The sequence below is a fragment of the Cottoperca gobio genome, chromosome 23 (assembly GCF_900634415.1).
Source record: "Cottoperca gobio chromosome 23, fCotGob3.1, whole genome shotgun sequence".
Classification (NCBI taxonomy): Eukaryota; Metazoa; Chordata; class Actinopteri; order Perciformes; family Bovichtidae; genus Cottoperca; species Cottoperca gobio.
The window spans coordinates 4,312,823-4,340,370 of record NC_041377.1 but is presented as its reverse complement, the minus strand read 5'-3'; the positions used below and the strand labels follow the sequence as shown (position 1 = coordinate 4,340,370).

Below are 27,548 nucleotides of genomic sequence, written 5' to 3'. Positions count from 1 at the left end.
TCAGTTTCCAAGGCAACCAGAAGCCAGCCACCGCTCCTCATAACTTCTCCCCATGCTAGTTAAACAAATAAATGTAATTGCTTGCAGGCCATGTTTGATATTACTCATCATGAGAGTACACTTAGTGTCCAGCGGAGGACAGTCACGCGCAGAAGATGCCTCATTTCTTTTAAAGAGAGGGAGTGAGAGAATGGAGTAATGTTTCACTGTGCCCAGCTGATTGTATGTGTGTGTGTGTGTGTATTCAGGTAAGTCTCAAATAATGGGGGAGATAAAGATCGCTCTGAAGAAGGAAGTTAAGACGGAGGGTGAGCAACTGGTCCTTGAGATTCTTCAATGTCGTAACATCACCTACAAGTTCAAGTCTCCAGACCACCTGCCTGGTAATTTAAAACAACTATACACACAGGACACACACACACACACACACACACACACACACACACACACACACACACACACACACACGTCTCAACATGCAGGACGTTTTAAAAACAATTGTTTCTTCATTTATTTCTGTTCATTATTTCCACTTAGGTTCGTGATTTCTGTCAAGACTCATTGGAGTCTCTTGACAGCATTCAATGATGTGATACATTTCATTTCCATCATTTTAATAATTGACAGCCGGGAGGCCCACACAGCCCACACTGTATAGAAAAAGACTGGCATCTGACATAACACAGAATCCTTGCCAGTTTTTCTAGATGCACAACCGCAGGTGTCATGGTCGTGCTTTCCAGCCAACATTCCCTTGAGAAGCAGCATTGAGCACACACTTAACCCAGTCTCCAATACGATATACTGCATACGTCCATGTTGAAAACACCATTAAGACAGGGGGGTTACATGCACACACACACATGTATCAAAAGAGACACACTGTGGACACGGCAGAGGTGTTATGCAGTGAGTGTGCGCACTTTCACAAGAACTGCTACTTTGATTATCACCAGCAGCGGGAACACATCCAACTACAGTACAGACCGTAAAAACTCCCAGATATTAGAAAGTAACAGGCCATATTTATTTGTGATTTTCAACATTTTTTTACAAACAGTTTAATCAATTATATTGTAGTTATAGTGGTTGTATTGATAGTACAATTAATTACTATTTTACAGTTGAAAATACAGTAGAAAGACATGCCCAGGTGGCCACTTTTGGATAACACCCAGGATGAAAAATTAATGTTATTATTGTAACTGTTTTGTAGTTTCGAACATTAGCAGCCCCCTGAGTCAGAAGGTCTACTGTGCTATCTAACCAGTGCTATCTAACCAGTGCTATCGAACTAGTGCTATCTTACAAGTGAACCCGACTTTATGAACAATGGCCAGATGTGTCTTTGATGTTAACAGCAAAATCGGACTTGTCTTCCCTTCAATAGAGCACAGCTTGCCGCTCCTCTTGTAATATTTACATCCTAATACCCAATCTGCCTTCCATTTGTTTGATTTTGCTACCAGATGGGATCTGCTCACAAAAGGTTTATTTCCATTGACAGTATAGAAAGTACAAAATGTGGAGCAGTGACTCATAGCATTAATACTTTACTGTTGGTGATGTGCAACTGTGACTATTTCTAAATCTGGTATGTAGAGTTTAAAAATTAAAACATGAACTAACATTATCAACAGAATGTGAAGAGGTAACAGTGGTGACGTTCGGTCAAAGACGTCTATGTGTTGTGTTGCAGAGATATCTACTGACTAGTTCTGTTTCGTCCAGTCTTGTAATACCACTTGTTCCTCTAGAGGCGATAGTGAGTCACTGTAGCTCAAGTCTGCTCTCAGTACGGAGGGAGAAGAAGTACAGCTGCCTGACCATGGATGTATTGTACCTGACTCACTTGTAAATATTACGTTATAATCGCCGGTTAACATTAATGCCCTAGTAAACACAGATGAAGTACTGCCCCCTTCTTTGGCTCAGAATTATACATTGAACTTTTAAAAACTATAAACGTAGGCAACATACAAAAAGGGAAAAATAGCCTAAAACAAAAGCAATTTGTTTATATTTCTTATATGTATAAAATGAATACATGATACTTGCCACTAGGCTTCACCCAGACCAAAATCACATTAATCGAGTATGATGTCAGCTTTACATTGGTGTGTATGTGTGTGTCCACAGATCTTTATGTGAAGCTCTATGTGGTGAACATCGCCACCCAGAAAAGAATCATCAAGAAGAAGACCAGAGTGTGTCGTCATGACCGCGAGCCATCTTTTAACGAAACCTTCCGCTTCTGTATGAACCCGGCCGGACACTCACTACAGGTAATCCTAATCCAGTCCTTGCACACACACACAGTAGGATTATAGCTACATATTTTAATACTATAATCATTCAAAAACTAACAGCTAAAGGAATGCTTATTAGTGAGTATGTGAGATTTTATATATCTACAGAAGTTTTTTAAATTGTTGTTGTAATACTCCTTTTGGCAACAAGAGACTGAAGTGCAACATCGGATAGGACTAAAAACATTCATATTTTCTTCCAGGTGATTCTTTTATTTCTCCATGCACTCTACACACTGTGTTAGCAAGTTATAATGTAACATAACTTGCTAGCACACAATATATGTAGCAATGTTACAGTGTTACCTATTTTGAATGTATCCTGAGGAAAAACAATTAGATGTTTTCACAGATGAAAAAGAGTAAATATCTTTAAAGTATAAGCACAGCTGAGTATGAAGCTAGAACCGGGAGACGGCTAGCTTAGCTTAGCATAAAGACTGGAAACGGAGAAACAGCTAGCTTGAAAAGTCTATTCCCTTAAATAGTCAATGATATGACACACTGCTTTCTGTTCTTTCACACCAGCTGTTCTTGGTGTCCAATGGTGGCAAATTTGTAAAGAAGACCTTGATTGGGGAGGCCTACGTGTGGCTGGACAAAGTCGACCTACGCAAGCGAGTGGTGAGCTGGCACAAACTGCTCGCAAGCACCGCCCAGATCCACTCATAGAAGGAGCCTCAATCAAAAAAACTAAGCCTGGGAGGGCACAAAGAAGTTTCTGTCATCTGGGGATGCTTAGATTCAATATCTGTAATACTGTTCCACTCTTGTTGGGTGGGGGAAAAGGGTGGTTTGGGCACGGGAGGGGGCAAAATATCTCTTTCTTCAATATTTGTTTCAGGGCTCTGAGTTTTGAAAGATGCTTTTGTTCGTAAGGGCAGCTCTGATGATGGTTTCTGTCATGCAGGAAGTTTGGAGGAAGTAGTATTGCGTTTACAGGAAACGAACATAAGTTTACAGGAAGTACAGTGTACAGTAGTGTAGCCAGGGCTGAGGAGAACACAGGTGCTGAGTTCAGAGGTCAAGCACGGAATCAACCAGGTATTACACACTTTAATTCACAACACTCACACACACACACACACACACACACACACTTATTTACGACAACTTTGCACACTCATTCACGCAGAAGAGACATTTTAATTCTACAGGGAATGGACACACTATTTATTTATTTATTTAGACGTTTTATCCATGAAAGATTTTCCTCATTGCTTTATTATGAGCGCAGAGTTTTATTGATTTACAAAGCATTTTGGGAATTAAATAGTGAAGACTCCGCTACGGAGACCTCATATTTATTTTTGTATTATGATATTAGCGTAGAGTTCTATCATTTGTCTTCTCCTCAATTATTTAAGTACTTAAAAAAAAAATTATCCTGGGAAGGAAGCATAGTATATTTTATAACACACTACCTAGCATTCCAGTTCATGAGAAGAAAATAAATCTCAGCAAGCATGAATCTATTAACAAAAACATCTCCTTTTTTCTCTCTTTAAGTGTAAACTCAGTTCTATCAAATGATGATAATCGTTTGATAATGATCAATATTAATATATATTAAATTGGATACTATATATTGTGCGCATGAGTCTATCTATTTGGTATGCATTGCCACATGTTCTGCACAAAAAGAATCACCTCTAAGGTTCACTTTGTATATAGTGAAGTGTCATAGCTGGAAATTAATTATATCATATATAAATAGATATATAGATATCTTTATCACAGACAATCGAGTCTTGATGAATGTGACATAGAGTTTTTATTTACCCATGATGCCCCTTAGAATGTGAGACATTTACCATATGAGATTTAAGTATCGTTAGTTTTTCTTTGTGAGATCCAGGCACATTATGCGTCTTATATCAGTCCTGCTTTCATTCATAGGAGCTGTCAACTCAACAACGCACGCTTTTGTGGTATTTTGCACTTTTTTCTGCTTAGAATGTAAAACTGACGTCCAGAGATTTGTTTCTTTACAAGGGCAGGAAGTAGAGAGGTAAAGTTAAGTAAGGAAAATAACAGAAGATATTGTAGCGAACAAAAGACAAATGTGCCGGAAACCATCCACGAAAAAGCACTATTATCATTCTAAGATACGACAATGCTATTACAGTAGCATGTTGATGTTTTGTCCCAGTTTTTTTGTCATATATGTGTTGTCTTGATATTACCACGTACACAAATTGTCAATGTTGTGTCTTTAAAAGTCTACTCTGTCCATTATGTTTTGAAAAAGGTCATTGTGTGTGCTTACGCGTGGGTCAAGAGGCAGGACGGCTGGTTCATGTAACATTTTCAGTCCAACTTAGCAGTGAAAGTTAATATCTGAGTGATTTCTATGCAACATCTACTGTATACAGGTGGTAACTGCATCTTGACTCGCCAGAAATGTGAGAGGAGAGGAAGCATTTATATCAATTTTTCTTTGGCACTGCTCTGTTTTTCGCATCCTCCATGAAGTGATTATGGCTTTAATATGATTTTTTAAAATGTTAATTTAACGTGTTATTTTGTATTGCTATCCTATTCTTTATTTGTCGCCTGTGAGACTATGTCTTATGTTGTATTATATTTGTTTACAGTTCATATCAGGTGTACATAAAAGAAAGTTGTTTTTATACACAATGTAGTGCTTGTTTACAAGGTTTAGAGGGCCTGAAACTCAGAAAACCAACTTTCTTGTCCTTGTGCACAAACCCACACACACATACGGATTTTAATATGCACAGATCCTGAATTTCACATAGTTATGAATCACAAAAACTCATTTAAATGATTCCTTTCTTTGTATGCACTCCCCTTTTGAATAGTTTTATTTTCCAGTATGTGTATGAGAAATGACCAAAAGAGACAACAGTGTAAACAATGGACGTTATACCTGAAATGATAGTAGTTTTAAGGTCAGTGTGTGTTTTTGTTTTTTCTTATTTTTATACCCATGTGCTTGTGTGTAGCATCTTCATACCAAGTCCATGCATGCCATTGGCTCTAATGCATCTATCTCTTCTTTTAAGTGTTGTCTGTCTAAAAATATCGACTTTAAAATCTCTCGTAAAACACAAAGAGTTACACACTCTCACACAAACACACACACACACAGATGCTATCTCTCTATTTCCAACCTTGTAAATACATAGCTTTTTTATACAGGGGTTTGGGGAGCAATAGGTCTTTTAGCAGACAAAAAAAGGTGTGTGATCATAGAAGTAAAAGGAAGTTGTTTTTCTCTCGATCAATGTACAGCGGATAGACAGAGAAACGACCTTATGTCTGAATATAGGGACCCAGATGTACCCGACCCTTAACACCAAACACTAAAGGTTTACCAGAGTCTAACTACACAGAAGTCTATCTTAACAACTCAAGCAGTTGCAGGAGAATTTAAATGTGCTCACACTGGATGTTGCATGTTTTGTTGGTGGTTCATACTATTTTTGTGTCCAGATATTATTAAAGAAAAAAAAAGAATGAGGTAGAGAAAGATAGAGAAAGATAGAGAATAAAAACTGTTATAGAAGAGGAAATTATGAAGAGAACCTATTAAAACTGTTGATGATGTATGCTGACTGTACAAAGATTATGCTTGTAAGTAAACAGAAAAAAAATTCTACTGTCATGGTTTTGTGATTGTATACAGGAGGTATTGATAAATTATGCAAATTGTGCTGTAAAAATGGCTGTTGCCCCATGTCTAAATATTAAATATCAGTACAAATGAAATGTTGTGTATTGCCTTATTGATCATAGCAGAGTTTTATTTTGAAAAATTGCGCTTTATTTTGCACTATCTTTACTCTTTAAAGCTCCCTTTCGAGATTTCAGAGCTGGTTGGACGTGACGCCGACAATGTGAAGTATTAGAATATGACCACACGGTGGCGCCATGTGCTTTCATTTGGAACAATCCTCTGAGCATCATTATAGAGCCTACACAGCTGTGTACATCAACACAGGTGTTTTCACTTACTGGTTGATTAGCCATTTTTTTTTTAAGACGGTGAGGGTATGTTCAGGTGTGTTTGATTGACAGCTCCCCTCTCTTGTGGCAACTTAAGGTGAGAGGAGGTCTAATTAGCACCTGGTGTGTGTACAGGGCCTTTATGCCCCACATATGTTAGTCCATGATTTATTTACAAAGCAGGCCAAATGTTTCCATTGATGAAATGGGTAATGTGTGATTTCTATAAGTTCAAACATGAGTAAATCTCTAAAGAGGCCTTTTTTTTAAGCAGGGAAAGCACATTTGTTACTAATAACATTAACGATGGCTCTGTTCTATTCTCTATTCAGTTATAATGTCCCAGTATGAGCCATGAGAGTGTCAAGTGAGCACAGTATGCAGAGTACCAGTACCCTTAAACTGAAGCTAAGAGAAATTCAGCCAGCAATCATTTTAAAATGTACACTTTATTTTCTACCGTGACATGTGGGCCTTTTGACACATTCTGTGAACAGGTTTCGCTCCATAATCTCTCGTCAATTAATCAGGGAGATGCACTTCAGCTGGTCTAACCACAATTGGCGCTAGTAAAACTAACAATTTACATTTCGCTCCCCTGGCTTCCACTCTTTTGGTTTTGTTTGTTTACTGCACAATACAACATCCCCACAACACATTCTTGCATCACACTATCATTCCACTTTGATAGTTATTTGTTTTCCTGTTTTAGCTAGGTGGGTGAAAAAAAAAAAAGCATCTTTTATTTGTTTTCAAAGATGCAACTCATGGGTGGTCGCCCCTCTTCTTCCTCCTCCTGTTTCTTTGTGCTAGGTTAAGACAACAGCTACGCTATTCTTCAACGCTTGTGTCCAAAGGCATAATATGATCATATGCTATTCACTCACTCGGTACAAATGAAAGATGTTCTCTTTGTTTTTCTAATAATTCATAGAAACAATCAGCCAGAGTACATACGTACTTTTACAAGTGATCTCATAAATCATGAGTGTCATTGTTCTTCTACTTTGGCAGTGACATGGCAGTGACATGGCAGTGTTGATTTGTGTACTGCGAGTTGGTAGGAACAGACACTTCAAGCCAAGTAACTTGTTGTGAGCCGAATAGGAGTCAACTGTCATTTTGAGAACCATTGGATATAGAAGGCTTTGAAAGATAAACACGTGAGTGCTGGCGTAGTGTGATCAGGGATTTATCAGAGATAAAGCCACGGCCAGTTTAGGATTGTGTGAAATCAGAAAAAAACTTGCAGAACGTGCCTGTAGCCATGGTGCACCAGCAGTTAGTCAAACAATGATGTAATACAATGACGCTGATGAACAGTAATTAGTTATGTTGAGTTGCAGCCAATGGCTTCAAAGACTGGACATGTGTTGCTTACTTCCTGAGTTTGTCATGTGTTTGTGTTTGTGGATTGTTTTGGGTCTGGTAATGATTTGCTGGCTTAAAATACTCTAATTCAATTGTTGGTACAAATATTAGCGGAAACATTTTTTGATTTGCATATTGGAAAAACATACTGGAGCAGTTTGCTTATTCTACTTTCAATCCTTATGTGCTTCTTGGCATAATATTGTGCATCACAGTTTAAAAACATTGTTCCTTTTAAATAATGATATAGATTTTAGTTTCAAATACTTTTGTACAGGTACTTTTTAATAGCTTTTTGTTTTATTTGGAGCTCAGATTAACAGCCAGATGCTCATTGTATACTCCTGAACTCATAGACCATTTGTATATTCTATGTACTTATACAGTCTTTATGCACACTCGGGTTTAAAGTTTGGGTTGAAATATCAGAGCCAGCAGTTGTATAATTCTTCCTGCAGGTGGAGTGAGAAACTCATTTGTGTGTGTGTGTGTGTGTGTGTGTGTGTGTGTGTGTGTGTGTGTGTGTGTGTGTGTGTGTGTGTGTGTGTGTGTGTGTGTGTGTGTGTGTGTGTGTGTGTGTGTGTGTGTGTGTGTGTGTGTGTGTGGTACAAAACACAACTTTACTAATAAATCTTTCAAACCAGCTTGTAATTGTATTGCACGTTTATACATGTCTGCGTAAAGAAAATAAAAGATGTGGCTGAATTGATTGAGAGAGCAATGATATCAAATTAAACAAATATATGAATTATGTACATGCATGTGGTGATTGTATGTTTAACACGTCATGTGCAGGTCTACTGGTACTACAACTGTAATGTACAGATGATGTACAGTCTGTATACTTACTGGTGTACACACAGCTTCCTCCCCAGTGTGGATGTCCAATAGATGGTCGCTGATCATACAGGTGTCTTCAGTTCTGTCAGTGGCTTCATTCACCAATGTTTCAATACCTCTGTAATAATAGGGTGATAGTTAAACGTTAAATACACTCACGCTTTTACTGAAACTACAGAATAAAATGGGGAAGCCTGTTCTAAACATTGAATCTATACTTAATTAAGCTAATGAAGTGTAATTAGCTAAAGTTATTAATACTACAAACAATAACACACAGATATTGTTAGCGGAAGTCATTGTTATGCTGTTATGATCGTGATTTATTAAGAACACATCAATAATAAAAATATATATATGGCACATTTCACAATAGAAATGCGACCTCTATCATATACCAAGCCCAATAACACTGACGAGATATCATTTCGTAGGCTCTACATCCAACATATTTCCTACTCCAGGTAAAATATAAAATCTTACTGTCTGTACTTCATCAACCAAGGACTGTTGTCATCCTGGAACCTACTTGCACTAAAAAAAGAAAGTTATCATTAATCCTGTAAACAGTAAAACGTTCGTGTACATGGATACAGTAATGATGATACAGGGTGATGGCATGTAACTAAAGTCATTAGCCAACCTCAAATCATTGATATTGTACAGATAACATGACATTGGTTCACTAAAATAGCAAATATTTATAATTTGCCACATTGTACTATGTTCTTGCGTTTATGTGAATATTCTATTAACAAAACAATTATTACAAATACCACAAAGTATTTAAGAGTCTGTGTAATAAAAGACCCTATGAAACCAAGCCCAAACTAGTGTCGTAAAGATCTTCAGTGTGTCTCAAAGTGGAACACTGTCACCATTTCATATTAGTGTCATGTATTTCGGTTCTTTTGGTTGATTCACTGGCCTGCTCTTAAATGGTGTTCAGACCCTACTCTGTTGTGTGAGGCCTTATGATGACTAAAGTTGGGACTCTTCATCATGGATGATGATCTGGTGTAATTATAATCTTTGCTCAGACACCTGTTGCAGACACCATACACGGATGTGATAGCTGTGTGGGGCTTAGTAAGCAGCAGTGAGTCTTGGCTATATTTTTAAATAGAGAAAACATTTAAATATAGAATAGCGCTGAGGTCTCGCCACAAGCTTTATTCAGAAAGTTTGACATCTGGCTGTATTCAGATATTCAGTGTCGGATTGCATTAAGCTGAAGAGACTGAATTATTACATTTGAAACTTATTTGGAAAACATCTTTAAACTCTAGAAACTCAAAGATGTTTGACAAAGTTCTAATTATTTCAACTTTGACCTTGATTGCCACTGACCTTTCAAAGTGCAACCAACAAGATAACAGCTGTATGAAGTGCCAAGCAGGGGAGGTAACCAAATATACCATATATTGATGCCACTCTGATATGAATCTGCAGCCAGTTAGCTTAGCTTAGCATAAAACTGAGGGAAATGAGTGAGATTTAGATGTGCTGGTATGTGAATTTAATTTACCCTCAGCCAATCCTAGGTTAGCTATTCCCCACTGTTGTAAGCTAAGCTAATATAAGAGTTACTAAACAACGATAACAAAAGTGTAATTTACATCTCCACTGTAAATGTCGACTCATTTAATTGAATGTAATACTTTCATCCATTTTCTTAAAGTGTATTGTAATAAAAAGTCTAACTTAGCTACTACACCTACACTTCTATTTCTCTATCAAGTATTTTCAGAAGAGTTTGTGAGAGAAGGGTGTTCAAGGACATGGCTTGGTTGACTTCTCGCGTGCTTCTTGCTGAAAACATTCACAATTTGATCAAAGGATACCAGGCTCTCTCCGCCAGATCCCGCTCTGTTGTCAACATTATACCCTTTCTGTCTCCCTCTCGTTTTATGTTGTCTTTCATATTCACCCTCTCCATCCCTCTTCTCAATAACTCCCCCTTCTGTTCTCTCCCTCTCTCTTTCTGATGGTTCCCTCAGATCCTTCACTTCTAAAGATGTGTTTGTTCCCCTCTTTTGCCTTCAAAGATGTGGCCTGCGTCAGACAGGGGCCTGGAAATGTCCTGTGTTTGTGATTCACTGAGTGAGCAGTGAGCCTGATCAGAACGACAGAGATTTCACAAGGCCACATCAGGCGACGTTGCCGGATGCATCAGCTTATCCAAGGTCAGACAGGGTTCACTCAACCATCAAACATGGCTCGGTATTCAAAGAGGAAGTCGTCAACATTCAATTGAGAGGTCATTTTGAAATATTTATTCTGAAAGGCTTTACTTGTTGCCAAGGGGATTACAACGGATAATAAATGTTAAAATAGAGATTAGAGTAATTGTTATCACTTTGGGGTTCTCCTTACTTAATTTAATTTTGACATGATGATGGCATTAGATAAGCTAATGCCTCAGCTGTACTTTGTGTTTAATGCTAACTGGCAGATGCTAGCATGCTAACACGCTAAACTAAGATCATGAGCATTGCAAACATTATGCCTGCAAAACATCAGAATGTTAGTAATGTCATTAAGAGCATGTTGACATGGTAACATTAACATTTAGCTCAAAGCATGGCTGTGCCCGAGAACAACCTTACAGAGCCGCTCGTATGGTTGTAGCTTTAACTTGTTGAACTGTAAAAACGGCTAATAAATCACCTGGTCTTTTGCAGGACAAAATGATGTCTCCCCTCCAGTGAAAAGCTACATGTACCAAACCATTTGACATCCTAATATAAAGACAGACCTGTAGAGTATACCATCTTTTCATCTTTCTGCTGATCTAAATTTGTTTTGTTGCTCCAAACTTATGATGATGATGATACACAGACAAGGATGTGCTGTCACTACCCAGTGACTAATGTTAGTGTCTTAAAATTAGATTTAGCCATTACTGCAAACATAAATGTGAATTGAGTATGCCGGACAGCCTGGCAAATGTGCAAAAGTGCATGTAGCATTAACAGTAGGATAAAACATCAGATGTACCTTTTACATATTTGACAGTTTACCGCTGTAGGCATACATGTGGACAAAGCAAATGCCATACTTTGTGTCTTGGCACCATTCACTCCCTTAAGAATTAAAGTATGTATCAAATGACAACACTGATACGTATGAAAGCATAAAGTAAATTTTGAAGGAAGGAAACAAGAATGTATAAGTAAAAAAGAATTGAACAGGATAGCTAAGACCCTTCATGTCCAATCACCTTGGATCCCCCCCTTGGGCCTACTTCCTGTCACTAGATTCCTGTTTCACCCTGAGGCCCTCCTTGGCTGGGCCATAACTTCTCCTCCTGACAGAATAGCTTTCGCTAATAGTAATGTGATCAGTCAGTGCACAGAGGGGACTGAGGCTGCCCCTGTCCCGAGTGAGACATCATATCACACACATTCGCCATCACTTCTCTTTCACTGAGTCAACAAGGCGCAACCATGCTGACTGTCACTAAAGAGGAGACAGTGGTGCAAGAAAACAGATGGGTTTTTTTGTATGGTGACCTACAAAAGCTTTGTGTTATTACTGATGTCAGTCAAAGACACATATGGGGATGTCTAACATTTAAACATTTGCAACAACAGGAATGAAGAATGCAGAAATATGTAGCTTCACTCAGTCTTGGAGAAATAGTTCAACATTATGGGAAATACGCTTGTGAGAGTTAGATGAGTAGATCGATACTAAATGGCTAACCTCTGTACAAAGGTAGCAAACTTCTACTGCGTACCTAGCTAAAGTTTAAAGATGGCATGTTGTGGTTTTGTGAGGGTTATGTGCGGGACTAGAAAATGTCTTAATTTGTGAGCTCAAGAGGGGCTGGTAAGTGGATTTTGTTACCTTCAGACAGAGACAGGCTAGCTATTTCCCTCCGTTAGCAGTCCTTGTGCTAAGTTACGCTAACAAGCTGCTGGGGTTGCTTCATATTCATCGTATGAGCATGAATATTTATTGTATAAGTGAATAACTTATAGAGAAAAGACTGGAAATAAAGGGAAGGGCAAGCCTAGCTCTCTCTAAAAGAAAAGACTATACCAGCACCTCTAAAGCTCAATAATTTATAATTGTTGCCATTATTTTTGCTAAGCTAAGCTAACTTCTTCATATTTAGCAGACCTGATATGCATGTGAACTAGCTTATTTCCCAACATGTTGCTACTGTATCTTCCATCCATCCATCCATCGTCTACCGCATCCTTACTAGATGCCCGAACCACCTCAACTGGCTACTTTCAACGTACTGTATCTTTTTTAATACAATTAATCCAAAAGACACTAAACTACGGCTGCAGCTAAACTGTATCCACCTAAATCACACCCAGCTGTCCTTCAGGTACGGTTTTTGGATCTTCCACCATGTTTTATCCTATCTTATAATATTTGAATCTGACAATGAAGAAAACCTCTGTGTCAGCGTATGTGGAGATAAAACGCATGTTTGATCATCTTTGCCAGGAAGAGACTTGACGCGGAGATGCTTAGAAATAATTTGTTGCCAGGGTAACGCAGACTTAATAAAATTATTGTGCTTGACAGCCTGTGGGGGGGAAGAAGAGATGCAAGACTTTTGCATAAATGCAGTTTCTTGAATTTTCCTGTTTTAGTGAAGGCTCAGCTGTATCAATTTGTTTGTTTTGTAAGATAGTGAAACATTTGAGAGGATATGACAGTGACATTTTAACTTTTAAGACAGCAGTCAGATTTGACAGCTGCTTCATCATATTGTATCATTTCATGTGACTTGGGCTGCTCTCCGAATGCCTACAACCTGCATTTTTCCACAGATGTCAGAATTGAGGAAGGTAACTATAAAGCGTAAGATAATCACAAATGTATGGCTAAAAGAAAACACTGTGTCTTCTCTACTTGACTTTTAAGTGTAATTTGATGTGAACAATGACCGTGGGTGCATTTCAAATGTCATTTGAATAAAATGCAAAGGCTTTTGCCCTGCAAATGTGTTTTAATGAGCTGCTACATTTTAAAAATTAAACCTTATTACTAGGCATCAATTCATCATTTCAGCTCTCATATTAAAAACGAGCGTTTAGCAGAGCTGGTTAAAACATATTAATGGGTGAGGTTAACACTAAAAGGGATTGTTTTATAGTTTCTTAAATGGCAAGCACTACTAAGGACTGCCAGGTGGTGTAAATGGAAAGTCATTGATATGTGTTTCCAATTGAAAATGCCCAGTTATAAGCTCATCTTTATTTTCCCAGCATCTTTCTAAGAAAAGCTTTTGCTTCTTTCTTATTATTAATATTATACTGAGTGTTTATCTCTCCTGTTTTGCCCTCTCTATGCTGCTCCCATTGTGAACACTCGCACAGCGACGGGTGGGTTGGGAAAACAACAGCCTTGTCGTTCGGTCGTGAGGAGTCTGCGTGGAGACAGCCAAGGGGTTGCTAGGCGACGGCAAACGGGCAATTCCCCGGACAGGTGGGTGGGGTCGGGAGCTGGTGATAGAGGCCACACCTGCTGCCTGCCAGGCACACACACATTCCTAATTCACTCGGAAGCACAACCTTTACATAAACCCCTCTGTCGCTTCCTATTACACACACACTTGCACTCTTGATTTGACCTCTTGTGCTGCTCTTTTGTGGAAACATAACCTGAAGAAAGCTGTACCTTTAGAGGTCCACGGGTTCAAATACAAGAGCAACGAAGCGCATACCTGAGAACCACACAACCTTTGCAAACCGTTGAATCTAAAATGCTGTGCAAAAACTTTATTTTTTGTAAGTTTGTAACTGCTTTACTAGTTGTGTCATAGAGTATAGTGACTGGCACTGGGATCACCAGTGTGCATTATAACAAACTTTAACAGAATAAAAAACATTAAAATATTTAGCAAAACCTTTAAGGATTAAAGTTTATCCTTAAAAATATTCTTCATCTGTTCTTGAAGGTACTGCAGCAAGCAAGGGAGAGCGAGATATACTCAATGTGCCGATTGGTGGTGTAACAGTTTATAGTGATCCCCTCTCAATAAAACTACACAGTGTGTACATAACCGCTACTAATAAATATGTCCTGTAGATGTCAAGAGCTCTCGCTGAACACTGCACTTCCTTGGGTCCTCTGTAATACACCCGCCAAGCGTCAATCAGACGAATGGTTGTCGAGAACATCGAAGGACAAACATACATACAGACAGAGACTCCTTCCATTTTCGTGAGATGATGTATTTAGTCAAACTGAATTTGCTGCTTTTGAGAAGCTTTGTAAAACAAACTAATCCCTGTGAAAATCCCATATAATCCTATTTAAGAGAGTGTTGCATTTGCTTGTCTGATTCAAAAACAGAAGCAGCATGAGGGATTGGTATTGGATTTTGTGGCAACACATGGTGCCTTTGGCTTTTTTTTCTCTCCAGATTACTCTCTTCAGAATTCATTATATTTTGAAAACCGGCTTTAGGCATTTCGTTATTTATTAACTGGTATTTCCTCAGTAAAGTGTAAAATGTAATACATTTCCAAACCATTTCTGCTCTTTCTGTCTGTCTGACACTCTCTCTTAAACCCACCCTGTTTCTTCACTGTGAACACTGCTCTCCCCAACGCCCTGCCCGGGCAAAAAGGTCCCAGAGGAGCAGCTTTTATACGTGTCGTAGTGAAACCTGAGTGGGGGGAACATGGTCAGCTATTCGCACAGTAAATCCATTTGTGTGATTTATAAAATAACCTCACAAAAACATAATACAGGGTCCATAATAAGTGAGGAGCTCTGAGGAAATTAGTCAGAGATTAGTTTTGTATCTGACAAGGGGCTCTGGAGAGAAAACTCATTAGAAAGTAAAGTCTATTCTTCTGGTATTTACCTTGCTGATTGTCCCAGCAAAAGAACATGTAACTTCATATTAAATTTGCCACAGCCCTTGGAGCAAGCGGAATTCATTATCACATTTCTGCATAAGCGGATGCGCTGCCTTGTTGAAAATGTAAAAGAAGACTTCTAATGATATACAACATAAAACGGAGAACCTTGTGATGTTTGGCTGAATCTGACAAGGACTTCAGTCAGGTTGAGGGACTGGAAACGCTTTTAGCAACGCATGTGAGTGGACGCAAGCAAAGTTGCACTCAAAACACCTGGATTGTGTTGTGTGTCCTTGTTAACAAGGGTGCAGAGAAGCGAGTGCGAAGCCCTTCAAACGTCAGCACTGGCAGTTTTAATTTGGAGTATGGAGCTCATTCTAGGAGGAAAATGATTTAGGCAAGATACAAAGTGTTGTAGGCTATGGGATAGAACATGCATTATAAAGAAACACATCAAATCTTAACATGCTTTAGATTGGCTGGTGTTTTCCCTGTGATGACCATCAGCTGGAGGTGGTGTTAGACCTGCCTATTCATCTGAATGAGGGCAGTAGAGAGGAAGGTGGCTGCATGCTGTCTGTGCCAAGTGTCCAGTGCTTGATAAGCTGAGGGAGCCATGCGTATTGTTGCTGTGTGTGTGGTGGGTAGAGAGGGAGCCCGGAAACTCATTTGTGCGTCAGAAACAAACACAAAAAAACAACACTGTAAAAAATATCATTAAAAGTAATGCACACTACAAAAGAGTCCGTATTATGTCATCTAATGTTATTGGAGTTATTCTTAAGATGTGAAATTTGAACAGTATATGTCACAAGTTGGACTTTTCCCCACCTTTGTCCGAATTTTCACAAAAATATTTGTTTGAATCTGTTTAAATGAAGCCAGATCTCCCCAACACCATTCAGAAAAGGACACACGAAAACATGATTATAATGCATTGAAGTCTTAAAGATATCTCCTACTTTAACACACTTTTCCACGTGTTTAACAGTAATAACCTCACTGCTAAATGACTGTGATGATGTTTTTCTTTTCTTTTTTTTTGCAGTGTGCGGAGAGGCAAGCTAAAGATCTAAATGCGCCCTCCCCTTTTCTCCTTCTCTTTTTTGACACACGCCTGTAGATCTGCTCTAATAGCCTATCGCAGTTTGAGGCACTCACTTAACAGTCACATACACACACACACACACACGGACACACACACACACACACACACACACACACACACACACACACACACACACACACAAGGCTGGACCAAAAAAAGCACACTCCTCAACTCCACGGGTGGGGGGGGGGGGGGTTGTACACAGATACCAGATGAGATTTGTTTCCAAACGCGCACCGATGGCGGTGTGAGGCGTTTGGCTGAGAAGTACGCACCGCGCTGTGGATTTGTGAAACCTTTTTTTGCATCTTTTTCCTGTTTGAATCCTGGTCGCGGGGAAATAAACAAAGCTATGGATTACTCAGTCTGCTTACTTTTACTCCTGTCAACCATTTCGTCTGTGTCGACCGGACAATTCCCAACAGCGCAGATGTGAGTAAAGCTCCAGAACAGCTGCTAGAAGCAGTTCGCTTCTATAAAGTCTTGGATAATATGCTGTGTGGCTGAAATTACTGCCTGGCTTTATTTTTCGCAGTCAAGATTGATTTCTCCTATTATATATAAATTCTTATATACAATATCTTCAATTTAAAACTGTAGATTGCAGTTTGTGGAACACTATCCTTGAAGCGTCTCAGCAGAAATCCTGAAAGTGCTTCATTGCTGCCAAGTGATGATGATTGCACATTACTTCGGATACAACTTTACCCCGTGAAACATGATATTTAAAGCTACGGTCCATTTGTTGCAGCTCGCAGCAGTGTGCCATGTGGCTCGCTGTCAAATGAATCATCCCAGGAAGGTGGATTTGAGGTCTGAATGTGGTTCAAGGGGTTCCTAAACTTTTTCTTGTAGCATCTCCACATTGACCACAGTTTGTCTGAGGGATCCACATGTGAGAAGGTTTTTTTTGTGTGTGGATAAATCAGATTACAGTGGATAGTTGTGATAGTTTTCAAGAAAAAAAAAGGCCAAAACATTTACTGATTCCAGCTACTGGAATGTGAATATTTGGCTTTCTGAGTCTTCCTGATGGTACATTTAATACATTTTGGATTTGGAACTGTTGGTCAGACAAAACAAACAATATAAAGAGGCCACCCCTTTTTCACTATTGTCCAACTCTAACATATTATAGACCAAACAATTATTGATTAATCAAGTAAGTAATTGGAATAATAATGCTAACCATAATTTGCAGACCATGTGGGCCAGAATTCAGTTGAGGAAGCTGTGTTGTATAAAACCCACACTCAGACCTAACCTGCTGGTTTCATAGGTGCTGCCAATTTACGGTAATCTGAATTTCTCTGTACATGTATGACTCGGACACAAATACTTCTTAAGTATATGATTTCTAACATGCAGGCTATGAGTTCAGCATTGCTCTATTATTTATTGTTTCCACTTATATGATCTGACTGTACTTGCCCTGCACGATGGGTTATGAACTTGAGATAAAGTGGAGGTATCACTACGTCTAATTCTGACTCCCAAACTCTATTTGTGCAGCGCAACGTTGATAGATGTAACAGATGATATATCCACGGCTCCTAAATGAAACAAACATGTAGGTGTGTGAGCCCGTTTTCAGCTTCCTTGCTTGCACATCACACTTAATCAACAGGTTTGAGATATTCCAGATGGTTCTAACGGAGGCCGAATTACAGCATTTGGTTTTGAATGCAGCCCAAGTACGGTCCCCCAGAGAGGTGGTGAGCCATGATGGCACTCAGCCTAATGGCCGAGTACAATGATGTCAGACTCGCAGAGCGACCTGCCCACTCCCTATATTTCATGGGCACTAAGTGGATTGATCTGTGGGTTGTGTACATGATATTCACACAGGCTGCAGACCCACTTTCACTGACATAGTTGACTTACTGAGTGGAATTGGCAATCCGGGAAAAAAAAAACTATATTAAAATTCACAACAAGATTGGCAGGGGCTCATTTGAATTAGAAGAAAAGACGATGCCAGAAACAAACTCGAATCTGCATTTTGACAGCTGCTTCTTGTCCATCCGTATGACAATGTATTGCTGTGGAGCAAATGTATGATTCACACTGTGTCCCTATGTTGGACTGCATTCTTACTCTTGGTGTACTCTTGCGGTGATGATGATTTTGAGTGACAAGCTTCACATCGACTCCTCAAGGTGAAAGTCGCAGAGAAACTAGAAGGGCACGGATGAAGAGACCGACCCAGTCTGTTTTCATCCAGGATGTTCAGAACTGCGGAGGTCTTGGGTAGCTCAGTGTTTGTGTTACTAAACATAAACATACAGTATGTGTACTCTTCCTGTCTTACTTTCTCACCGCCCTGTCTCATGTCTTGAAGTGTGACTGTATGTCTGGGCTCCATCTCTAACCTCTCATGCCAGCATCTGTCTGCTTCAGATCTTCATGTCCCCTCTCTTTCTCTCAGCCCTCCCTCCATCCCTTCTCACTATCTTCCTCATCGCTCTCTCCCTTTTCCGTCTTGTTCGTCCCCTGTCCATCTTCTTTCCCTCCGGCTCCCTGTGTATGCCTCTATCCTTCTCTTCTGCTCTCCGTTGCCCGAAGGCAGATGATTAACATCATTGAATCTGAAATGCAAAGGCTGATGTCATAGACTTGTGCCCCAGAGATCTCGGCGCCGGCAAGCACATTGAGAGATCAGGAGATACGAAGAAAAAGAGATGAAGATGGAGAGAAAAATAGGCGACGAGGAAATCCAGACAACTTGGCCTTCTTGAGCCCATATGTCTGTTGTTTATGGACATTATGCCGCATCAATTCTGCATGAGTACTGTTTCCTGTTACCACCCTCACGGCCAAAAACACAAGAAATGTCCAAAGCTTTGTGTCATCACATGCCAAAGCATTGTGCAGCAATTCAGCCATCCAATCCAAGACTTGTTCATATGCTTCTTTCTGGCTCTGGCCTTAGTCACCAACACATTTTGTCTCCGTTCTCCCTTTTTCCACAGTTTCTGTCACCCTCTGCTCCATTTCTCCCACTCTCACTTTTTTTTTTTTTTGGTAAAGGCTAACTAGATTTCATGCTCAACCAGCTAAAGAGCCATGCTCCTCGTGTTCTCCTCGTCTCTGGCGATCAGTGGGCATAATGTGAGGAGGCACTTCATCTGAACAGAGAACAGCATGGGCAGTTGTGAGCAGGAAGAGTGTAAAGATGTATACCAATGTAGAGGGGGTTTCCTGAGGTGAGAATTCTGAGCAAACTAGGTCCAGAGTGGTGTAGATAATCTCATTTAGCTCACAGCAAGAAAGCGAATAAGCATATGGACCCAAATGTTTAACTAGCTTTATGTTTTTGGATTGCCCTTCCGTCCATCGCATTCTCGTGAACACGATGTAACACCTAAAGGGAATTTCTTCAAATTTGGCACATGTGTCCACTTGCCTCAAGAACAAACTGATTAGATTGTGGGGGTCAAAGGTCAAGGTCTCCGTGAACGTGATATCTCAGGAACGTCTTTGAGTGCTCTTCTTCAAATTTGGCACAAACGTGCACTTGGACTTGAGAATAAACCGATTAGAATTTGGTGGTCAAAGGTCAAGGTCTCAAAACACGCTTTTGGCCATGACACAAAATGTGTAAAAGGATAAATGATGAGGTGATGACATGACTGCAACTTCACTGGTGTAATTTTTACTTGATGTTAGTTTACTTTTCTTGCACGATGTATTTTGTCTCAGTCTTGACACGTGTTGTGTCCCAGTAGCACTGACGGTGGTCGGTAATGAATGGCTCAGTTCCCACCCATATGCATCTTATTTCGTGGCCAAACTCCCTCTGGACCCAAGATGCTTGAATGCACTGCTACTGAACAGCTAGGACATTAAATGTGATATATTGCAACAATAAAAATGATACAGTAATGTGAAGATAGAGAACATAATCATGACTTTAATCTGCAATGCTGGGATCAGAGTCACCAAATACTGGAGTTGTGATTTAAAACTTGCCTCGCAGCAAAGAAAAAAACTTAATGCGACATTGTGGCGCTAGAAGATTTGAACTAGAAAATGTTCCCGACACATTGGTCTTTTATTATATTTTTTTTGCTAATGTTATTTTCATCAATGGAAAAAGCTCCGGGCCTCGTGTCTTGATTAAATCAGAGAGCCTTGATCTTGTTTCTTACTTTTGGAGAGATGGAGAGATTTCTCATCTGCTCTAATCAATGAACGAAAAAAGAAAACGTTTGATAAATTGGATTTTCCTTTGATTCCAGTGTGAAATCTAACTTGGATTAGGACACTGATAATACAGGGAGGTTTTAATAGGATGAATGAAATGTAAAGAGCAGATGGAAAAGATCAGCTCAGGCTTGTATTTCCCTGGCTGTGATTTGCACCGCTCAGCCCTGAGAGAGTTGGTGCTTGTAGGTATATTTCAGGAGGCATGCTCCCGCCTTGAGTCAAGCAGCTGGCGGGCGATATCTGTTACACACGCATACAAGGGTACAAGATCTGTGCCCATGGATAATGTTTGCTCGCCACTTTCACTTTATTTTCTCTCACAGTTTTTCTTTTGCCTTTTTCTTACTCATTTTCCCTCTCTTCTCTCCCATTCACTCCCCTTTGCCCCCACCTCAACCGTGACTTTCTTACGGCAAGCCTCTGTCTTTCCGACTCGGACGCTGGTAAAGATACATGACAGAGGGGTGTAGAGTGGCAGGGGGCTTCACATTAATCTTCCCCGACTGATATTTTGTGGACCCCTTGTTTACGTGTGACCTCAGAGTGTTGCTTTAGTGTCTGGTTTAACTTTCTCATGAAGTCGAGTCCCCCTGTCCTAATTTCTTTTCGTCGTAACGAAGCATGCTGCTGTATTACCTACCCACAATCCTTTGCCACATGGAAATTCCCAAGAATTTTCCATTGCAGCGTTGTCCAGGCAACCTTTAAAATAGCTAACAGCTGTTTGGTCGGGAGCCCTATCCCGTACAGGAAGCACATCTGTATACCGTAATATAAAGCATGGGGAGTGTAGTTCGTAAGGCTGTTTTTTATTTACTTATATGCTTTTTGTATGTCTCAAGGGATATAAGAAAGAGCTTACTAAAATAAGCAGTAATCAGTAAAGCACATGTCAAACACAGGGAGGCAAAACAGAACACAAGATACAGAAACACAAGTTGTGTGTAACTAAAAGTTGAATATCAAACCCTGTGGCTCATCCTGCCGCTTCTCACATCAGGTTTTTGTGACTGTCCTCTCTTTTATGTTCACGATCACATGTGTGTAGGTCGAGAAAATAGTGCCACTTCTGGGGCTCATAAAGACTTTGTTTTAGAACAACCTGTTGAATACACCAGAAATGCAGCTCAAAACAAGGCATACTCGACGAGAACAATATGAGCATTAAAAAGAATAGCCTTGTTAAAAATATAGAAAGAGAAAGATATCATTTCCAAACTGTATTATTGGACATTATTAACATTAGTAAATATGCTTATTCACTTCTTGCAGAGAGTTGGGATAGAGAATTGATCGGACTGATACCTCAGGCTAGCCTTTCCTCCTGCTTCCGGTGTGTTTGCTAAGCTAAGCTAACCATCTCCTGCAGGGCTCCGCACTGTTTGCATTGATATTATCATATCTCACTCCTTCGGTTTCCTGATGCCTGACGCGGAAGTCCTGCGGGGGACGAGGGCTGCTCTGACGTACACGCGCCTGTCACGGCACAGGACTAGGAGACGTTGAGCTTCTTTAACGTTTCAATTTTGAACGTCGAAGCTCCGTTGTGTTCCTAGCCTTCCCAGCTTACGATGCACTCTTTTTTCAAAATGTATTATTTATTATTATTAATAAATGGACCGTTCTTACGGGCACTGCAGCATTTTCCTTTACAAAAGTCTGTAAAAAAAGAAATGCAGGTAATACAGAATACTGTACTCGTTTTAAGGTTGCGATGACTCTCGAGGAGGATGATTTCACACATGCACATGCCTTATTGTTCCCCCCGCCCCCACCTGCATTCAGTGAAGAAGAATATCAGGGAAAGAGCCAATCAGAGGCAGAGTAGGGTAGGGAAAGAATATTGCTACACGCAAACAAACGCACACACAGACCTGCTAAATGTCAAACACACCGGTGTGATTAATGAAAATGTTTAGTCGCTCTAGACAGATTGTTGGTTCTCTGGAGCCCTGTCCTGGCTCCAACTTCATATTTAGTGTACAGAAATGATCTTTAATCTTTTCGTTTAATTCTCAGCAAATAAGCTTATTTCCAAAAATATTTCCAAACAATTTCTTTTAATCCTTATTTCTTATTGACTTATACCTTACCTAGAGATATACTGGCACATACAGCTCACTATATAACAAATGTGTCCACAAGTTTCCTATAAAGCTCTAGAAATGTGGTAAAGGACTTAATAATAAGCCAATTCATCCTAATCACACTAGAGGAGTTAAGTGCTTAAAATATCTCCAGCGAGACACTACTAGCCCATCTGATCTGTAGTATTTCGAGAGAGACACAGACCCATGATGGTCTGTGATGGCTTCTCTCGAGCCCCTTAATGGAGTCGTATTGGTACATAAGAGCTGTTAATGCCAGACTACACTACACTGGACAATGTAGCCATCAGGGAGACTAGTCCTCAGTACAGCACTAACAGTGGTCTGCTAGTGTAGGCGTCTAAATTGACGCTAATTTGACATTTTAGCCAGGGGGGGTCTCTCTTATCTCTCTATTTATGCACATCGTCCGAGAAGTGTGTGTGTGTGTGTGTGTGTCATGAGGCAAAAGGGCAGGGTTAATGTATGGATGGGTAGAGAGAGAGTTTGCTCAGGAAGTGTGAAGGTGACAGGGATGTGGAGGGTTTGTCATTATGACATGTAGCAGAAAGAAAGACCGCTGGATGAGCAAGAGAGGGAGGAAAAAAATTGTTTCTTTAAAATATTGTAGTATTTTCTATAATAATTTGAAAGACTAAGGGATTGAAAAGACAATATATTTTTAAATGATGCGCATTTTTACAAGCTTCATTTTAGGGATTGTAGTTTTAATCAATTACTTGACATCAAATCAGTCAATACTTCTCCATCAAGGAAATAGTCCCCAACTTCTTTTTTTAGACACAACTTGACCCATATTCATGTGTGCACAACATTAGTATAACGTTAATTAATCACTGCTGTCGTTCTTTAGTATTGTGTTTGAATCTCACCAGCAGGTGCGATTGCTCTGCAGCAAGTGCAAACACTTGCAGGTGTCACAACAATTCTGTCCCCTCCGATTTTAATGTGTCCAGACACCTGCTGGGAGTGGTGATACAATGGGAGCTGTTAGTTCTGTCAAGATGTATATGCCTTTTGACATGGAGGGTGTGGACGAGAAAGACTTGGCGCTAGGGGGACGGAGAGTCAGTCCCGGCTCGCTGTGGTCCAGAGTGTAAGATCAAACATGGGCAAGGGTAGGAAGAGAGTCTGACCCCCGGCTCTGACCCCCGGCTCTCTGTGGCAGTCTCATGTTGCCAGTGGACAGACTGTAGATATCCAAATGGCCTGGTCTGACTTTGTTTACAGACGTGTCTTAGAATGGAAATGATTATTATTATTATTATTATTATTATTATTATTATTATATTATTATTATTATTATTATTATTATTATTATTATTATATAAGAATAAATCAATGAATGGATGTTATTTTGCCAAAAGAGAAACTCAAAACATGTAAATTAAATAATATAATTTTAAAAACTAAATAACAATATTACAAACACAAACATCCACATTAATTAATAACCACCAACTGTTTTTTAACCTTAAAAAACCCTAATCTGACTTCTAAAAGTCCTTTTTGTTTTTGTCAACTTGAATTGTTTGCATTATTATTTAAGTATATAATGTAATTTTCTACTTCCTCCAAGTGGCTGGGAGGCGGGGTTAGGAGAAACACTCCTTGATCTATAGATCCCCATAGATGCCGAAGATCACTGAAAGATCGGGGTCATTTTGTACTCGGAAGTCAAACCTTATTGGCTTCATGCACCACTAAGCAACTTTCCCCACTCTCTATCCAATTTTCTTTATTCATCCACGCTCCACACACACACACACACACACACACACATATGGTTTGTAAGTTGCTAGCTAGGTACAGCGAACGCGAATCAAAGCAAAACATTGCTTTGCGGCCTGTGAGAACCTACCTTAACACTCCACATATCATCTTACCTTTCAAAGCTAAGTGTGATGGTTAGGTCTGGCTTGTTGTCTTTTATATAGTAATATACTATATACGGGTGGTGCAGCTTTCAACTGAGCAATACAAGTCAATAGAAGCTGTTTGTAACCCACACCTGCTCCATCAGTGCATGATTGCCCACCAGCACCACCCCATCATTTGTAATGGTCATACAATGTCTCGTCAGCTCTTCCACATCTGTAATACACCCAAACATAAGTGTTTGATAGAGCGCGGAAATTACTGTTGTCATGACTTCACATAAACACGGCTCTTCAGTTCTAGGCATGGGGCCATGGTAAGAGGAAAATGGTAGAAGAGAAGCAGAAATATCAATAACACCCTGCCATAGAGGATAATGAGTCCGTGAGACATTTACAAAGCCTGCAATTATGGTGTTATTGACCTCAATAAAGGAGAAGATATCATCACTTGTCTCCTTTTGTGCTCCGTAGTGATATGTGTTAGAGGGGGGGGGGAGAGGACAAAGGAAAGACGTTTCAAGCATTATGAGTTCATTTAGAGAGAAAATGGGAAACATTAGGTAGCAAATATGGCTATTAATCAGTGGCGGGTCGTCAGGGCCAGCAAGGCCTTCTCTGCTAGCCTAAACATCATCAGAATATACATTTATTTATTTATATAGTTATTCTTTTCCACAAATATGTATTAAATTATTCCCCATAGTCTATTCTCTTCATTTCATAGCTTTCCTCTTGGTTGCGCGTCTTCCAGCCTCAGATGGAGATTTGGAGGTCTGGCCTTTATGTTAGAGCTTTTATCCAATCATATTTCAGCCATGATGTGTTGCCAGGGTCCAAGAAATCTGCCCTGAGGCCTTCAGAATCAACAGTTCAGGCACCTGTCACTTAAAGTGAACGGAGACAAAACTGTGGTGTTAACCAATCAGATATATACTGCGTTTCTGTCTAAATGTATAGTTTCTAGAGCCATGGCGTCATAATGATAGTATTAAGAGGTTGAATAATTCAGGTAGGACTGTGTAGGACATCACTGAAGGCCAAGGTGGGAAATGCACAGCCCGCCATTGGTATTAATTATGTGGAGTTCGTAAGATGAAAATGTAAACTATAAAACAACATTATACACAACAACAAACACATAGTCGAGTCAGTGAGGTGGAAAGAAGAAAAGGGAAGAAATGAAGCGGAAAGAATTGAGAAAGAAGGACCCAAGCAATCAAATGAAGAGAAATAAACTCGGCAATAATGGATTTACCTCTGATGGATTAAAGGAGTGTGAAGAAGGGAAAGGCAGACAGAAAAAGGGGCAGGAAATATTTTTTCTTCTACAAAGCTCTCTCAGGCTCGCTTATTATTAGATGCCTTGCTTCATAGTCGGAGCTCGACTTAGCCATCCCCCCCCAGTGGCTCAATTACATCCACGCTGCCATCTTCAAACATCCCCATCTTTTTTCTTTTCTTTTCTCCCCGCTGCTTTCTGTAGCTGTGTCAGCCTTGTCTCTCTCTAAGAACAATTTAGAAACCCAAATGACTACTATCAGAGGAGGATATAAGGTTTCCAGCTGTCTCCCAGTGCTGGAAACCATGACTCCACAACATGATGAGAAAAAAAAGTGTTTGCTGTCGGAGGCTTCCTCTGTGACGCTTTGGATGGTATTAAGAGATCAAATGTGGATCCGCAGACTGAGTTCTGAGTATAAAAACATGAGGATGTTTACAAGATGAGAGGGCGCTGGAGTGGAAACTCCGAGATTGGATATTGAGCCCTGGATTCTCGCGGCTGCTCGCGCACAGGGCGTGCTGGGCCTCGGAGCCGGCGCAAGTCCAACGTCGCTGGATTCATTTTCTGGACTTTCACTCGGCTTGGCGTGTTTACACTGTGTCAGGTTTATCACTCTGTGTAAGCGGAAGGAAAAAAGGACATAAACAGACTTGTTATGAAGCTATAGAAATAACACTTATAAACCTCTGCTGCTGAATGACAGTGTAAGGTCGTTGTGCTTTCCACAGATCCTTTCTCTTCCCCTGTTGATCGAAGATACGGTATGCACGCCGCATGGCATTAGACTATTAATACCACAAGTTTCAGTTGAGATGAGAGGACTTTAAGAAGCTACTGCCTGTTAACCAGCGAGACGTGAAGAAGTGTTTTATGACAAACTGTTCCAATACTTTTGACAGCCTAAAGCATAAGAATACAGTCTACAGGGTATTTATCTAAAGTTCCCTCGCTGCTTTCTTTCTATAAAGAAATAAGTTTGGTATGAAAGCAAAGACAGGACTCAAGCCCAATCTTCTCTCCATGAACTCCATCTGGGAAGCATCTTTTTGAAGTTGGATTACAAACTCCTGCAAACCTCCTGTAACAGCCCGACTATGAGCTTTAAAAAGAAAAATCTAACCCTAGAATGGAGGTAAAAGTAGAAACAAAGTAGTCAAGGACAGTTTGAGGTCAGCTTACTGTATGTCTAAGTGATAACTTTGGGTAAAACTGTCTCACCACAAGGTCCATGCAGGAGCTGTTCTGGAGCTTTCAATTGCATAACATGATGTAAATTGTAGCTGCTCTTTCTTTTAACGATCTAAATGGTTTCCCGACTTTGATATTTATAGTTTTTGAGTGTTGAAGCATGTTCACTTCCTGAGCCGATTGTCCTACACGTGTATTACCCCCGCTAAAAGTGTATTCAACAGTTAAAGGCCAGAGGATGTGGTTTCGAGGTAGAGGGGGACACATACACCCCCCACGGTCCCACACAGCTCTGCCCGAGGGGTATGTGTGGTCAGAGGTAAGACAACACTACTTTAATGCCGAGTCATGCTCTCTATTCTGGGATTGCGTCCACTTCTCTGTCTTCTCCCCAGGGATTGGACAGTGTGCTCCTAGCTGGCGGAGCGAGGCTATTTGTTTT

At 40.0% G+C, this 27,548-nt stretch overlaps 2 protein-coding genes across 4 annotated transcripts in view; both read left to right on the top strand.

Annotated features, from left to right (window-relative positions):
* The window catches only part of pcloa (piccolo presynaptic cytomatrix protein a), a 57,417-nt gene extending 51,373 nt beyond the window's left edge, over positions 1-6,044 (top strand). Inside the window, 3 exon segments of the mRNA XM_029462532.1 lie at positions 249-383; positions 2,140-2,285; positions 2,838-6,044. Coding sequence (XP_029318392.1) covers positions 249-383; positions 2,140-2,285; positions 2,838-2,981 — 425 coding nt within the window. The 3' untranslated portion in view covers positions 2,982-6,044.
* A 10,617-nt stretch (positions 6,045-16,661) lies between these two features.
* Positions 16,662-27,548, top strand: part of cacna2d1a (calcium channel, voltage-dependent, alpha 2/delta subunit 1a) — an 88,377-nt gene continuing 77,490 nt past the window's right edge. For all 3 annotated transcript variants that reach the window (XM_029461492.1, XM_029461491.1, XM_029461490.1), the window contains exon 1: positions 16,662-16,871. In XM_029461492.1, the coding sequence (XP_029317352.1) occupies positions 16,792-16,871 (80 nt within the window). In that variant the 5' untranslated portion in view covers positions 16,662-16,791. The remainder of the gene's footprint in view (positions 16,872-27,548) is intronic.